General features: G+C 47.4%; 5 protein-coding genes across 5 annotated transcripts; 3 read left to right on the forward strand and 2 right to left on the reverse strand.

The window, feature by feature from the left end:
• Positions 1-389: 389 nt before the first annotated feature.
• On the forward strand, positions 390-611 carry DEU56DRAFT_692113 (uncharacterized protein; the record flags this gene model as incomplete). The annotated part of the gene is made up of 1 exon (XM_041347153.1): positions 390-611. A coding segment is annotated over one exon (222 nt), but the record flags the coding sequence as incomplete, so codon positions are not given.
• A 371-nt stretch (positions 612-982) lies between these two features.
• On the reverse strand, positions 983-3,337 carry DEU56DRAFT_761850 (uncharacterized protein; the record flags this gene model as incomplete). The annotated part of the gene is made up of 8 exons (XM_041350593.1): positions 983-1,390; positions 1,432-1,525; positions 1,735-1,819; positions 1,956-1,972; positions 2,283-2,314; positions 2,399-2,407; positions 2,515-2,766; positions 3,158-3,337. 8 exons carry the CDS (start codon positions 3,335-3,337, stop codon positions 983-985), a joined length of 1,077 nt encoding a protein of 358 aa, XP_041201415.1.
• A 3,215-nt stretch (positions 3,338-6,552) lies between these two features.
• Positions 6,553-7,241, reverse strand: DEU56DRAFT_761851 (uncharacterized protein; the record flags this gene model as incomplete). Its single annotated transcript, XM_041350594.1, has 5 exons — positions 6,553-6,606; positions 6,667-6,803; positions 6,862-6,942; positions 6,987-7,107; positions 7,230-7,241. 5 exons carry the CDS (start codon positions 7,239-7,241, stop codon positions 6,553-6,555), a joined length of 405 nt encoding a protein of 134 aa, XP_041201416.1.
• A 1,652-nt stretch (positions 7,242-8,893) lies between these two features.
• On the forward strand, positions 8,894-9,292 carry DEU56DRAFT_761852 (uncharacterized protein; the record flags this gene model as incomplete). Its single annotated transcript, XM_041350595.1, has 1 exon — positions 8,894-9,292. The coding sequence occupies one exon, from the start codon at positions 8,894-8,896 to the stop codon at positions 9,290-9,292; it is 399 nt and encodes a 132-aa protein (XP_041201417.1).
• Positions 9,293-13,681: 4,389 nt separating this feature from the next.
• On the forward strand, positions 13,682-13,975 carry DEU56DRAFT_748978 (uncharacterized protein; the record flags this gene model as incomplete). The annotated part of the gene is made up of 1 exon (XM_041349390.1): positions 13,682-13,975. A coding segment is annotated over one exon (294 nt), but the record flags the coding sequence as incomplete, so codon positions are not given.
• Between the last annotated feature and the right edge of the window lie 498 nt (positions 13,976-14,473).

The raw sequence follows: 14,473 nt of genomic DNA on the forward strand, positions 1-14,473 counted from the left end.
ATTGTGTTAATGTGAGTCAATAAGAATTACGAGAGAGAGAAAACACATACATTTATGCTCTCAACGGACAGCAAAATTTGAACAGAATTTCATTTTTCATTTTTCATTTTTCAGATCATGTGATGCAGCCACATGACCAGTGTGACTTCCTAGTATCACAGAAAGTAACATAGATTTTGCAGACAAAAAAAAAACTCCTCCCCCCCTGACCCCCCACATGTATGATAAATTACAATATGATTCCTGTACATATGTACAAACCTTTTGTTGATCAACAAGAACAATTGTTGCTGCAGCACACTGTCCGACAGTGGGAAGAAATCCGACAGCATCATTTCGTTGTACTGATCGCTTGCCTTATCGCTCAGATATCAGCACTATACCACAACCTTATTCTAACTGCGCGCCAGAACATCTCGTACCATACATCTGCCTTGACAGGTCAAGCATGGGTTCTTGAGCTCACGACAGGCCACCCAGACTGGATTCAGCACAACCTGGGTGTCAACTTAGAGATGTTCAAAGAGCTGCTTGAAGTTCTTCATAGACACAGATTTCAACAATCTTGCAATGGTGTCTCCCTTGAGGAACAATTAGCAATATTTTTATACGCCTGTGTCACTGGTCTCCCAACTTGTCATGTTGATGAGCGCTTCCAGCGGTCTCCTGACACCATCACAAGGTAACCAAATCCTATCGCATTACAACATACTAATGTCAATTGTTTGATTAGATATTTCAAGCTCATGCTTTCCTTCTTCTTAGACAGCCCCTTCTACACCTCGCAAGTCAAATTTCCAACAGCGCATTCAGGGAGTGTCCAAAGCTTAAACTCGAGGTGTCAGAGAGAGGCATAAATGTGAGGGTACTCTGGGTGATGAATGATCTTGTATAGTATTGATGTGGATGGCTCAGCCTCATCTTAGCCAGTGTATATTTTATTATTGATTAATGCACTCGGGCCTGGTGTGACACGGACGAACTAGGAAGTCACATGCTGTGCATCACATAATCTGAAATTTGAAATTCTGTTTGAATTTCGCTGTCTGTTCAAAGCCTTAGGTTTCTTCAAATGGTCTTGGTGGACCACACTTTTGCTATTGTCATACAGGTGTTGCTTGCTGTTTCCTTTAGCCTGGGGTCCATTGTGCTCTACATCAAGTTCATCTGAGTCGTTGATATGCTCTTCCTTGACTGAGAGCTTGCTTGGTAGGTCCTTCCAGTTTCTGTTGTTCCCAATGTTGTTCTTACGCCAGGATGGGTAATTGGTAATACAAAGCAGCTTGACTTTCCAGCCACAGTGGTCAAACAGGAATAGTGGGAATTGTTTCACCATGATGTTGAATACGAGCTTCTTTCCGGTAGCGCAGATAGTGGGTGGAGCTAATTTCTGAACAACTAATTCAGCCCAGGCTGCATGCAGAACCTTACAAATTTATTTGAGTTGCTCGACCATGACAGGTCTACCATCCTCAAGCTCCAGCCATGGGGCTTTACCCCAAGTTCAAGTTCTAGACTCAGTGATCTTGACATATTTGTCACAATCCGCTCAGTCTTGCAATGGACAAACTTTGTTGTGTTCCATCAACAACTTGTTTGTGAGACTGAAGTTCAGCAGGTCAGCGCAATCCTGGAGTTGCAGCACACTGATCAGTTCAGTAAAAGACGCCCTAAAACAAACAAGACATGGTAGCTTTGGTCTAAGTATTATTATGATAGGAGAGAATGACTGACTTGATGGTGTCACGTTCGGCATTGGTCTTGCTTAACTTGAGTTGAGTCTCTGTGAATTGTTCTTGTAGGGCATGTGCCTGCTGTGCTGCAATGAAATTTAGTATGGGCTGGTGCATATGTGTGCCCCAGATCACAATGTGGGAGCCGACAGTATGAAAATTTTAAGCAACTCATACAAGAGAAGGCTCAATCCACAATCGTCCTTCACTACCCTAAGTCACCCTCCTCCAAATGGGATCTACTAAAAATATGTCATGTGTGGTGAAAACTGAAAGTGGTATGACTGTGCGGGTGTCGATGATAGCTTTACAGTTACATGCCAGTGGAAGCAGGAGCTGCAAGCATCCTTAGATCATGATGAATAAGAAGCACTTTATCACTACAACACCAAGGGACACTGTCATATACCATACACTGAGCCCCTGAACCATATCCAATCTCTCCCGACAATCAATGTCCAGACCTCCAAAACATAGCCAAGCTATACCTTCGCCCTATCCCTACCCCTCGGCAGGATAACCCCGCATCCCAGTTTCTACTGGACATACCCCTCAGCAGAATCTGCCCTGCTACCCCTAACCTGTCGATACAAAGTCCAGATCCCTGGAGCTAGTCTGCCCTGCTATGACCTCTGCTCCTCTGCTCATCTGCTCCTCCTGCATACCTCGAGTCCCTATTCATCAGATCTCCTATACATCAGGTCCCCTATGTATGCATCCTGTGCCCGAGGCACGAGAGCATGGGATGCTGGTTTTCAGGCTGATCTGTCGTGGCACAAACATTCCACTTAGTCGTTCCTCTGTTGATTTGCGCCTCGAGGATCGTGTGTGTAGCTGCAGCTTGTCGTAGTCTGTAGCTTTTGCACTGTATCTTTTGTTGCTGTTGCAGGCTCTCCTTGTCTCTGTCATGTCCCTCGCCTTGTTCCTCTGCCCTCCATGGTCCACACACGCCGGTTTCCGGCTCCTGAGACTCCCGAACCTCCACCCTTTGCATCCTCTGACGAGGAGCACTCTCCAGGCGCTGGTTCCTCCCCTGCCACGGGTCCCGCTCTCACTGAAATGGAGACCCCAGCATGTGTCCAGGCAACAACTCCTTCCATTCCGGTTCACGGGGGGGTGGTTCCTCCACTTCCTTTTGTAACGACTCAGTCTCTTCCGCTCGCAGCGACTTCGTCACCCCTTCAGCCCCCAAGGGCAATGCCCCCAACTCGTCTCACCCCTCCTCACAGAACTTCCCCGTGCACAAGTGCATCTTTTGCAGCAAGGGAGAATGTCGCGGTCGCGCCTGTGGCACCACCAAAACCTCCTTTGTCTCCTTCGACCCCACCACCAACCTCTTCACGTCATCTGCGGGTGAGCAGGTTTGTGGGAGGGGAGAACGATAGGACCCAGGCGAGTGAAGGGAGAGAGCGCAGAAAGCTTACTGTGGGATAGCGGAAAAAGATATAATCATCTACCCATTTCAGCAGATCCTGCACACCGTTAAACTTGAAAATCACAACGATAGCGTCGCCTGGGCGGCCAAAGATACCATTCGAGCTAGCGCCGCCAAAGGAAGCGGCGTGATCGATCCAAACTTGGACGACACCGTTGATTGAGAACATAACACCCTTCACTTTTGTGACATAGAGAACATTCCTCAGTCTTCACGCTGCCCTGCATCTGAAAATCTACTGTGTGCCTGCTCATCTGCTCCTCCTGCATACCCTGAGTCCCTATTTGTCAGATCTCCTATACATCAGATCCCCTATATGTTGGATCCCCTATTCATCGGATCCCACTCATACATCGGATCCACTCGGGTCTACTGAACCCCTAAACATTGGACCCTAAAATGTCAGACCCGCTCGGATCCACTTGACCCCTAAGCATTGGACCCTAAACATTGGACCCACTCAGATCCACTCAGATCCACTTAACCCCTAAACATTGGACCCACTCGGATCCTGAGCCTCGGACCCACTTAACCCCTAAAAATGTCGGATCCACTTCACAGTTCATCTCCATCTCCATTTCTTGTGATCTGCTTGACAGTTCATTTCCAGTCCTGCTTCTATCTGGTTACCCCATTTGTATAGTCCCCTTGTCCTAACCCCTATTTGCCTGGATCTGCTTGACAGTTAATATTCAACTTCATTCTCGATCATATCTCCTATGCCTGGATCCATTCAATACTTCATCTCTGTCTCCATTCTCGAAGATCTCCGCTGACTGTGTCCCCATTGCACATGTCCATATATATAATACCTTGTAAACTTGTAGTAGTTTCCTCAGTTTGAATATCACCTGAGATTATCCTCATTGCTGTTTTTGGGGATCCGGACCTATTTCCATGGGCCCGGGTCCACTTCCCTGTCCAAACTCTGAGTCCTCGGATTGATTCTGTGTGCTATATCTCTGCCTCTACCTTAGGGTAGTCTACCTCCGTCAGTTTCTACTCTAGACATTGTCTAGTGTAGCCTTACCTCTAGCTTCGGCCTTCTCGCCTTTTGGTCTTCCTGTCTTTTTGTTAAGACCGTGTTCAACGGGTCGGACCGGAGGGGCTTAGCTTCAGCTCGTGCGCTGCGCTCTTTACCCGAGTACGTGCCCCTAATTTACAGGGGGTTGGATATCGTCGGCCGAAGGGTATAGACGGGCCGGACGAGAGAGGGAAGACTACCCAAGACTTCGTCCGGGTAGAAACTAACAAGGTACAGACTACCCGAAGGTAGAAGCGGAGGGATTTAGCCTTAGGGATATAATCCCGAGGCTCGGAGGGTCGGACTAGGAAGACAATCCTAAGAGCCGAGGGAACACGAGGAATGAACTGAGTCTAAGATGATATTTGAACTGAGGATATACTACGGGTTACAAGGGGTTTATATACTATAAGGTATCCGACGGACGTCCGGCCGAAGCGCAGTCTTCGGATCAGAGGGCTATGTAGAAAATGTACTAACGGATATGAACTGCTGCGGACGATCGAGAATGGAGCCGGAGATTAAATGAAACAGGGGGGACAAGTTAAATGAAAGGAAAATGAATAGACTAACGGACGGATCAGAATGAACCCGGATATTAACTGTCAGAAGGATCCGGGCGTATAGGGGCATCAAGAAGCATATACAAATGGGGACACGGGGAAATGAATTCTAGAATGGAACCGAGAGAACGGATGGACCGGACCGGACGAGAAGCTTCAGGTACGGAATATGACACTTTTGGTCTTTCCACCTGTCTGTTCTGTCTGCCGTTTCTGCCAGACTAAAGCCCCTATTTTCTGGTGGACCAATCCCCCTATTTTCCGGCTGACTAATTCTCTATTTTCCACCAGGAAAATCCCCTCCAGTCTGGTGGACGAATCCCCTGTTTTCCATTGACCTTTCCCTCTGTAGTTCTATCTAGTGTTGCCACAGCTCAGACAACAACTTTTGAAATAAATTGACATTGTGGGCTGAACAAAATTCCTTAAATCATGAGAATATTTATGTAGGTAGATTGGGCCAGGAACCGGGGGGTTACATATGGGCATTTTTCATAGAGATGCATATTCACATGTCTATGAAGCAACTCAGTAAAGAGTCTGGCTTTTGGAGTTATCACTGAGCTGCTTCATGGTGGGCCAACAATGTATCCTAGTGAAAAATGTCCTCTGGTAACCCCCTGGTTCCTGGCCCAATCTACCTACATAAATATTCTCATGATTTAAGGAATTTTATTCAGCCCACAATGTCAATTTATTTCAAAAGTTGTTGTCTGAGCTGTGGCAACACTAGTTCTATCAGACTAAACCCCTATTTTCCGCTGGACTAATCCTCAGTTTTCTGCCAGCTTTTCCCTCTGTAGTGCTGTCGGATCCAACCCCTATTTTCCCCCGGACTAATCCCCCATTTTCCGCCAGACCAACCCTCTGTTTCCCGCTAGACTTTCCCTTTGAAGCCCACCGGGATTTATCATATTCCACCGGGCCTTGTTTTTAGCCTTTGGAAATTAAGGGCACGTACTTGGGTAAGGGGCACAGTGCAAGAGCTGAAACCAAGCCCTTTGGATCCGCCCCTTGAGCACAGTCTAACAGACACTTATGCAAGAGAATATATCCATCTCCAAGATCTATAGCTGTTGTATGAAAGGGGGGCTTGTCAGGGGAAAGATCAGGCATCATCACCTGGGTAACACCTATTCTCATGCTTATTAGTAACAATTGTAGCATAGCATATATGTCACTAATGAGGGGGGAAAGCCTCTGTTGCAGTACTTCAGCAATACCCACAGCACTCCAAGTCAGCAGTCACTTAAGTAATAGAAAATAGGGTAGGAATATTCAGATATCATAAGGGAGTTATCTAGTCTTATCTACTAACAATGTGCACTTTGCTGAACCTCCATGCTATCTTCTCCAACAAGTTCCCTTCCTTTCCCACAAGCCCTACTCTTTTGTCTCTACTGGACGTCTGTTATCTTCCTCAATGTTGCTGTGTTCCTTCTCGCTTTGATTTTCTTAAAGTGTCTTCTTCTTATGTTTTACCCCACTCTCTACCTACATACCCACTTGTATCATTGATTTGTATGGAGCTTTAGAACATTTCATCTTTGACAGTACTTTACCACCACCCTAACTCGAACACTGGTAGTGCTGTGATAATTTCCACCACACATTCAATTTTTCAAAGCAAATGAGTGCTGCGCTCAGTGATTTATGTCACCTATGATACTAATCTTCTTCCAAACTTGAGCTTGAGCTTGACTCATTGCTGTCAACAATTTCTTTGCCCGTGTGTTGTGATGCACATGCCCTTGCTTTTCTCGGCACATAAACTTGCTCCCTGTGTGCCTGATATACTCAGATGTTCTTCATCCTGTCGCCAAGATCATCATCCTCTGAGAGCAAGACCCACTTGCACAAATGGGATTTGAGAGCATGTAGTAATGTCTGAACATGTGCCCTTCCACCCACCTTAGAAGGATTTTTCACTGTCTCCGGTAGAGGCCAGTTGTGTAGCTCGATGCCATAATGCTCGACAATAGCACACTCATAGTTTGTGTAATTCCTTTTCACCTTGCTTGACACATTGTTCTCCATCCAAATGAAATCTTAATCAATATTTATGTTAGTAGCGGAATAAGATTTGACAACACAAAGAATGTGTACCTAGCTCGGCTTGAATAAGCTTGCGACATTCACTGATGAGTTTGTTAAGTGGCCATGCACAGTTGAGAGACACATATTCATCTTTGAGACAATTAGTAGCATACAATGCTGAGGGAAAGACATACCCAGCTTGATAATAATGAAGGCTTCTAATTTGAGTCTGAAGTGCTGTGGTTCAATTCCCAGGATGTCCTGAATGAACTGTTGAGATTTCTTGGTGAAAAATATTTTTGGCTCCACAAGATCCTAAATTCTGCCACATGCAGCAACATAAAATCCTTCCATACCAGTGTGCGCATGAAGAGCCATCCACTGAGTGTAAGTTCAGCAACTTGAGCTGTAAGCACAATTACAAGATGAAAACATACCTCACAATCCATTGATGTGAATGCAGCATTCACATTGTGTTGGATGGCTTTGGGGTTTGTGCATGCAGTACGGTTCTTCGCTTCTCAAGCTTTGAGAACACAAATGTTGTAACCTTGCTTTTCAGTGACGGTGAGTCTGTGATAATCCCGCAGCAATCTCACCTTGTTGTGTGCAATGAACACTGTAAGTTTAAAGTGATCCCCTCTGCCTAGTCCTAAAAATGTGATTGTTATTTTCATTCCATTGTGGGTGAGAAAATAGGAATGTGAACTCCAGAGAGTCACAAGGATAGATACCTCGAGAGGCAAGCTAGTGATTTATTTGTTGTTGGAGACCGGCTTGCTAAGGTGAATGGCCGTGAAGGCGGGGACACGAGGGCACCTGCTGATGAATCGACAACATCCGAGTCGTCTGTTGTATGAGTAGTATATTCACATTTGTTGCTAATATGGTGATCACTTGTTGGAGGAGACTATCCGAGACCCCTTGTAGTGCACTGCTTGGTAATCCCACTGGCTACTACATCATTTGCAGTGAGATTGCAGTCCATGGATGCAGAAAATGCTAGCAGTTGAGGCAATGATGTTGAAAATGTAGTTGTTTAGTGGACCTGGCTCCGCTCCTTCAAAGTTCCATGGGTGTGGCCTATAAGCAGCCAGGACATGAAATATAATTGAAACAGTTGTTTGGCGGACCTGGCTCATCTACCGTCTTTCAAATATTGTACAACTGATGTGAGTGCTACAACTTGATGCTGGCTGGCTTCCATGGGCATGAAGGGAGCAAATGAGAGTATGGAATTGATAGTATAAAATTTAAATTGTGAGATGTGACACCAAATCCTCAAGCCCTACTGCCTCCTCATTCACTTCATCATCCTCCCTATCATCCTTGTCTCCATCCGGAACTGTTGAGTGAACAATAATTTGCAGCCATTCACCTGTATATGTTAGTTATATGATCATTCACCTCTACAGTATGCTTTTCTATCCTTTTCATGGTATCTATACGTACATATTCATTACCTATATTTCTCTGACCATTCACTCACTTTCCTGACCTCCCTAGGACTTGTCTAGGTCGAGTTATCCTTTACCTTTGTGTTATGGCTTGTCTGTTTACATTTGTTTACCATACATCGCCCATATCCCAGAGTCCAGTGCTCCCTGCCTCTTTGGCAACTTACTCTGGACTCTAGGTACTGTATACCTTTACTATACTTGAATACATTGGCAACTTACTCTGGACTCTAGTCCTGATCATCTTTGGTCACTCAGGAGCCTCTAGAAGCGGCCCATTCAGCTCCCATTGCAACAGTATATCCCTCAAGTGTGTATACCTTTTGAAGGTATTTGCAATGATTGATGTTGATGCAGTGGTGCTTGGCATGAAATTCCTTCAGTTCAGCTACAATGGGTTTCTATGCTAGCCTCAGAATATAGTCTACATGTGAATAAGCGAGGTGGCGCAGCACTTCTTGCTTCTACCCACCTTGCAGCCTTTTCCAACTTCTGAGTACTAGCTACTGAGTACCAGTTTTTTGGAACTCTTTTCAAATGGAGAACCCAAATGAAGCTATAACACCAGACTTTACTACAGATGAGCACCACCAAGCATGCCAACAGTTGGTTGACGACGGACTAATGACAACCAAGTAGCCCGCATGCTAGCAGCACTATGGACATTGTCTAATAATGCAGACAAAGTCCGCTGGGCTGCCAGGATGGAATGTAAGGACGAAATCCATCAAAGGGAAGAGGAAGAGAACATACAGCTCCAGCAAGCGCTTCAGGAGGAGGAAGAGGCAGCTCGCCTAGAAGAGCAAAAAAAGAACAAAAGCAAGTACACTTCAATTCATCGGGGAAAAGTTCCTTCCACCCTGTCTATCCTCCCAGCCATATACACTATAAGAAAGCTCAAGGGATCGCCTCTTAGTCCCACACTAAGTGGCACCCCGAATCAAGACCCTGGACACCACACCAGGTCAACACGCCCAACGGCGTCACCAACAGTCTTCCACCCAATCAATAGAACCCTTAAAAAACCCAAAAACATATTATAGATACTAACATTCACAGATGGCACCTCCCACAATGCCCGAGAAGAAAAAGAGCCCAAGGGACGGGACAAGCCCACCAACCACTCGAAACTCCAGAAGCTCAATGATGCAAGACGATATAGAATCCTTACCAGGTGCAGTGACAAACATTGATTCAGCAGAAAAGTACCTGGCCAGCGTACTTTTACGCCAAGCGGATGAACCACTCACCCTAATTCACATCACCGGAATCCTTTTTCAAATCACGCAAATGGCCAAGTCCACCCCTCTTCCAGTCGTCAACGCCATTCGAGCGGTGGCTTTCATCTTAAAACAATTGACCGCATCAGAGATCGCAGAAGCCGTGATTCTCCACCTTACTGACTCCGTGACCACCAGTATAGTAAACAATGTCGTAGCAGCCATCTCACCCCAAGTCGCAGCGATACACTCTGTATCCGAGGAGCTGAAAGACTCACTGACTCAGACCACAAAGCTTCATGGCGTAATAGAGAGAGAGAGGAACGAGAAAGAAGAGAGTCTCCAGATGGCGGCAGAGAGGATCGAAGACACAGTGGACATGCTCTATGAATCTATCGAAGACTGTAACAACTCCTGCAAGACCCTCACTCCATCACTAGAATCCACGCAAGACAGTATCAACTCCTTCTCCACTCAATTCTCCCAATGCCTGCCAGCGGAATCACATCCCACATCCCCATCACTAGCCCGCCCCACCTACAGCTCAATCGCAGCCACACTTCCCCCTCCACCTGTCAACCAAGCAGTAGCCAGGGCCGCAATACGAGCAAAACAGATCCTACTTGACCCTACTCCAGGACGCACACTCTTCGCACAGGACGACACCAACTCAATCATCGCCAAGAAAATATCCAACATGCTACTGGTGATATGCTCGGCAAACACCCCCAAGGGTACAGTGCGAGCCGTACAATGTCTCTGCAATGGAGGTGTCATCATCAAACTCAACAACGAGCAGCTAGCGAGTTGGCTACGCAGTCCCACTGGCAGACAGGCATTGGAAGCTCACCTGGACGCCTCGGCCAGCGTTCGGGACAGAACTTATGCAGTCGTAATCCAATTCCTACCTATTATGTACGAGATTGATCGAGAAGATTTCCCTCGTCTGATCGAAAACGAAAACAAACTTCCGCCCAACTCCATCGCTTCCCTCCGATGGATCAAGCCCCCCCAACGCCAATCAAAAGACCAACGCAACACCTTCGCCCTTCTGCAACTACGAGACGCAAACACAGCCAATGATACCCTCAAGGAAGGACTCTGTATCGACACTCAACAATACACAGTCAACAAAGACAAGAAAGAACCTACGCGCTATGCCAAATGCCAGAAATTCAGACACATTGCCCGCAACTGCTCAGCTCCACACGACACGTGTGGTACGTGCAGTGGACGACACTGGACAGCTCAGTGCAATGCATTCCGCACAGAATGCTGCGTCAACTGCAAAAGTCAGACCCACACGAGCTGGAGCCGCAAATGCCCAGAGTTCTTGCGCAGATGCTCGACATTAGATGAAATGTACCCGGAAAACAAGATGCTGTTCTTCCCTACAGAGAACTCATGGACCCACGCCTCACTCCCACCTAAGCCTCCCGTTCGCACCCCATCTAACAGCACGCCCTCTCGTCTAGTTAACGCCAACTTACGCACGCCAATCCCCCAAACCAAACAAACCACCCTCAGCTTCCCTACCACCTTGCAGCCCTCAACCGCCGCCCCCACCCCGCTGTCCACTTCAACCGCAGCCCCATCACCCAGCCAGCCAACGTCCAAAACCCATCAGATACCTACACTCCCTGGCCCTTCAACAACTTTCCCAGTCGTCCCTTCATCCCCATTCTACTCCGCTCCCTCAAGTCCCAACGCACTCCCCCTACTCCCATTGACCAATGCCTGAACAACCGGAAACCCCCAACACTGGCCTCAAGATCTGGCAGCAAAACCTTAACGCCTCCTTAGTAGCCCAAGAATCACTCATGAACAGCTCAGACATCTCCAACTACGACCTCCTAATCATACAAGAACCGCATATAAACTTCCTCCGCAACACTCGTGCCAGCCATCGCTGGCACGTCTTATACCCAACTAACCATTATTCACACCCACAGGACCGCTCACGAGCCATTACGTTCGTTAACACATCGCTCGATACAAACACCTGGCGTCAAATACCCTTCCCATCATCAGACATCGTCGTCCTTCAACTATCAGGAGAGTATGGTTCATGCTCGATCATCAACGTTTACAACGACTGCACGCACCAGCTCACCCTCCTAGCGCTGAACACGTTCCTCGACCAGAACATCACCGAACTCCGACCTTCAGCTGAAGATCACATGCTCTGGCTGGGCAATTTCAACCGCCACCATCCCATGTGGGAAGATACACGTAACCGGCACCTCTTTAATTATACTACCTGTAGCCCGCTTATTGACCTAATTGCTGACTATGGAATGTTACAGCTTCTCCCCGCTGGAATCCCAACCCTCCAAGCCTCCTGCACTGGAAACTGGACTCGCCCCGACAACACCTTCAGCACGGAAGGCATCATCGAGGCGGTGGTCTCCTGCTCGACCAACCCCTCTCGTCGAGGCCCCAAGACTGATCACTTGCCCATAATCCTAGAACTCAACCTCGAAGCCCCACGCACGGACGCCACACCACGCCTCAACTGGCGTGAGGTCGATTGGCCCAAATTCAAGGAAACACTCACCGCCAAACTCACCCATTATCTCAGCATCAAGCCGGATGAAATTGAAGCCTTGATTCCAGCCCGAAGAGCCCCTACCGCCACATGTCCCTACAAAGTCCACATTGCAGCATCAAGAATGGAAGCCGCAGACGAACATCACGACCTACCGGACCACATCCAAGTCTACGCAGATGGTTCGGGCCACAACAGAGGTATTGGTGCCGCTGCCATCCTTTTTCGGGCAGGAAGATCACCACGCACATTACGCTACTACCTGGGACCCAGCGAAGAACATACAGTATATGAGGCCGAAATGGTAGGACTGACCTTAGCGGCCAGACTCATAGCCACAGAACAGCAAATCGAATTCCCATTGTCGATCTCTATAGACAACCAGGCAGCACTAGTATCTGTTACTATGCGCAGTAAAGAGGACTAACCAGCATTATGACATAACGCTAAGATGGGTCCCAGGCCATGAAGGGGTACATGGTAACGAAGAAGTGGATAAGGCAGCGAAAGTAGCAGCAGAAGGCTCTCATCGTTCAAGTCCCCGTGCGTTGCTCCCCAAATTTCTTCGTAACGGTCCGCTACCGCTAAGCATTGCAGCATTGAAACAAGCCCACCGAACGCAAGTGCAAGCCAGGTGGTCGAGGATCTGGCCCACCTCCCCCCGATATCAACGCCTACACGAAATAGATCCCAACGCGCCCAACAGATTTTTTCTCAAGCTCACTGCTCATTACTCCAAACGACTCACCAGCCTCTTAATCAGTCTCCGCACTCATCACATCCCCTTGAACAAACACTTGCACTGACTAACCAAAGCAGACTCCCCCCATTGCCCTCACTGCCCGCAAGCAGAAGAAACCATACACCACTATCTATTCGCATGCCCCCAATATCAAAGAGAACGTCACATCCTGTCTCGTGCGCTCGGTTGCAAATCCACTTCACTACCCCACCTCCTAGCAGCACCCGAAGCCATACCCCATTTGGTTTGTTTTGTTAATGCCACGTGTCGCCTAAAATCAACCTTAGGTGAAATCTTGTTACCCCCAGCACAAGCAGATTGACAGCCTCACCCTCGCAGTTTCACCCTCCATGACATCCATCCCAACGCCACGCTACCACGTTACCATACACTCCCTTAATCACCCCACCACATAATCGCCCAGCTCCTATCCTACCCAAAACTAAAACACTCCCGCTCGCACACACGAGATCGAAGGCTCTTAAACCTAAGGATTCAGCCGATAGGCGAATGGAATACCCTCCTTGACACGCTATGCTAATTGTCACCCACCGCATAGTGATGAAGCGAGCACGCGCTTCCCGAATTTCAAAAACTTATTCCACACTAAAAACCCTACCGCATCCCTTACTCTTTCTCTGTTTGGTCTGCGAAAGCAGCCGAGCACGCGTTATGTTACATTCGTCACATCAAAACACTTAACAGTATATTCTCTAGTCACTACATCTTCGACAAATTGCTCATCTAAAACGGCCGGCGGGAACGGCGGATTGGTGAGGGTACGCCCTACACCAATGCATTTGAGGATTTGGAGATATAGCACGGGGCACGGGGCCCCTTGACTTGACAGTAATGTCCTACATAGAGTAGCACTCTCAATGGACATAAAACAGGAAAAAAAGAAAAAAAAAAAAAAGGAAAGCTCAAGGCGGGTGACTACTGCGAGCTACACTATTTCACCAACAAAGGTCTCAATAATGCAAAGGTAGCCACAACAATCAATGAACCCAATGCGCTCGTTATGTTGCCAGCCACTGATGGAATACACTCATGGGTACCTGCAGCAGCGGTGAAAGACCCTAAAGCGTCAGCAGTAGTGAAGGATGAACATTTATCCTGGGAGCAATTTAATGAGGCAGCACCACATATGATATTAATGATGAAGGTCCACAACTGGCCCAACGACAGAGTGGATATGCACATTCCATCATTGTAGGCATGCACCGGATCCTCTCAAGCAATGAGCATTGCTACTCTACCAATCACAGCAGTGCCGTCATTGGCACTTAACGGTAGCCACATTGCAAGGATGGAGTTTAGAAGAAATAAATCAAGAACTCCTCCTTGAAGCAAGGGAAGAACTCTACAATGAGAAGTGAGACAAGGAAACAGCTTTAGCAATTCAGGTCAGTCTATTCCCCAATGCCAATTGAGAAACCACACTCAACCCTTTTTGCATCTACCCTCTTTCCACCCTTTCATGCTCTGATACACATCATCACCCCCTCATCAGCCATCACATGCCGACAACCACTCGGTGTATCACATGCTTGCACATCATATATCTACGACGGCGCACACCGGCCAATCACTCGGCTTTGCTCCTCACAACAAACACGCCCACTGTGGCACCAACATCTCGTGTTTTTAACAAACACCACTCAATGATGTGATATGATGATTATACTCACAATAACCAACATCCTCACAATCC

The sequence above is a fragment of the Suillus clintonianus genome (assembly GCF_016758775.1).
Source record: "Suillus clintonianus strain FC179 chromosome Unknown DEU56scaffold_173, whole genome shotgun sequence".
NCBI lineage: Eukaryota > Fungi > Basidiomycota > Agaricomycetes > Boletales > Suillaceae > Suillus > Suillus clintonianus.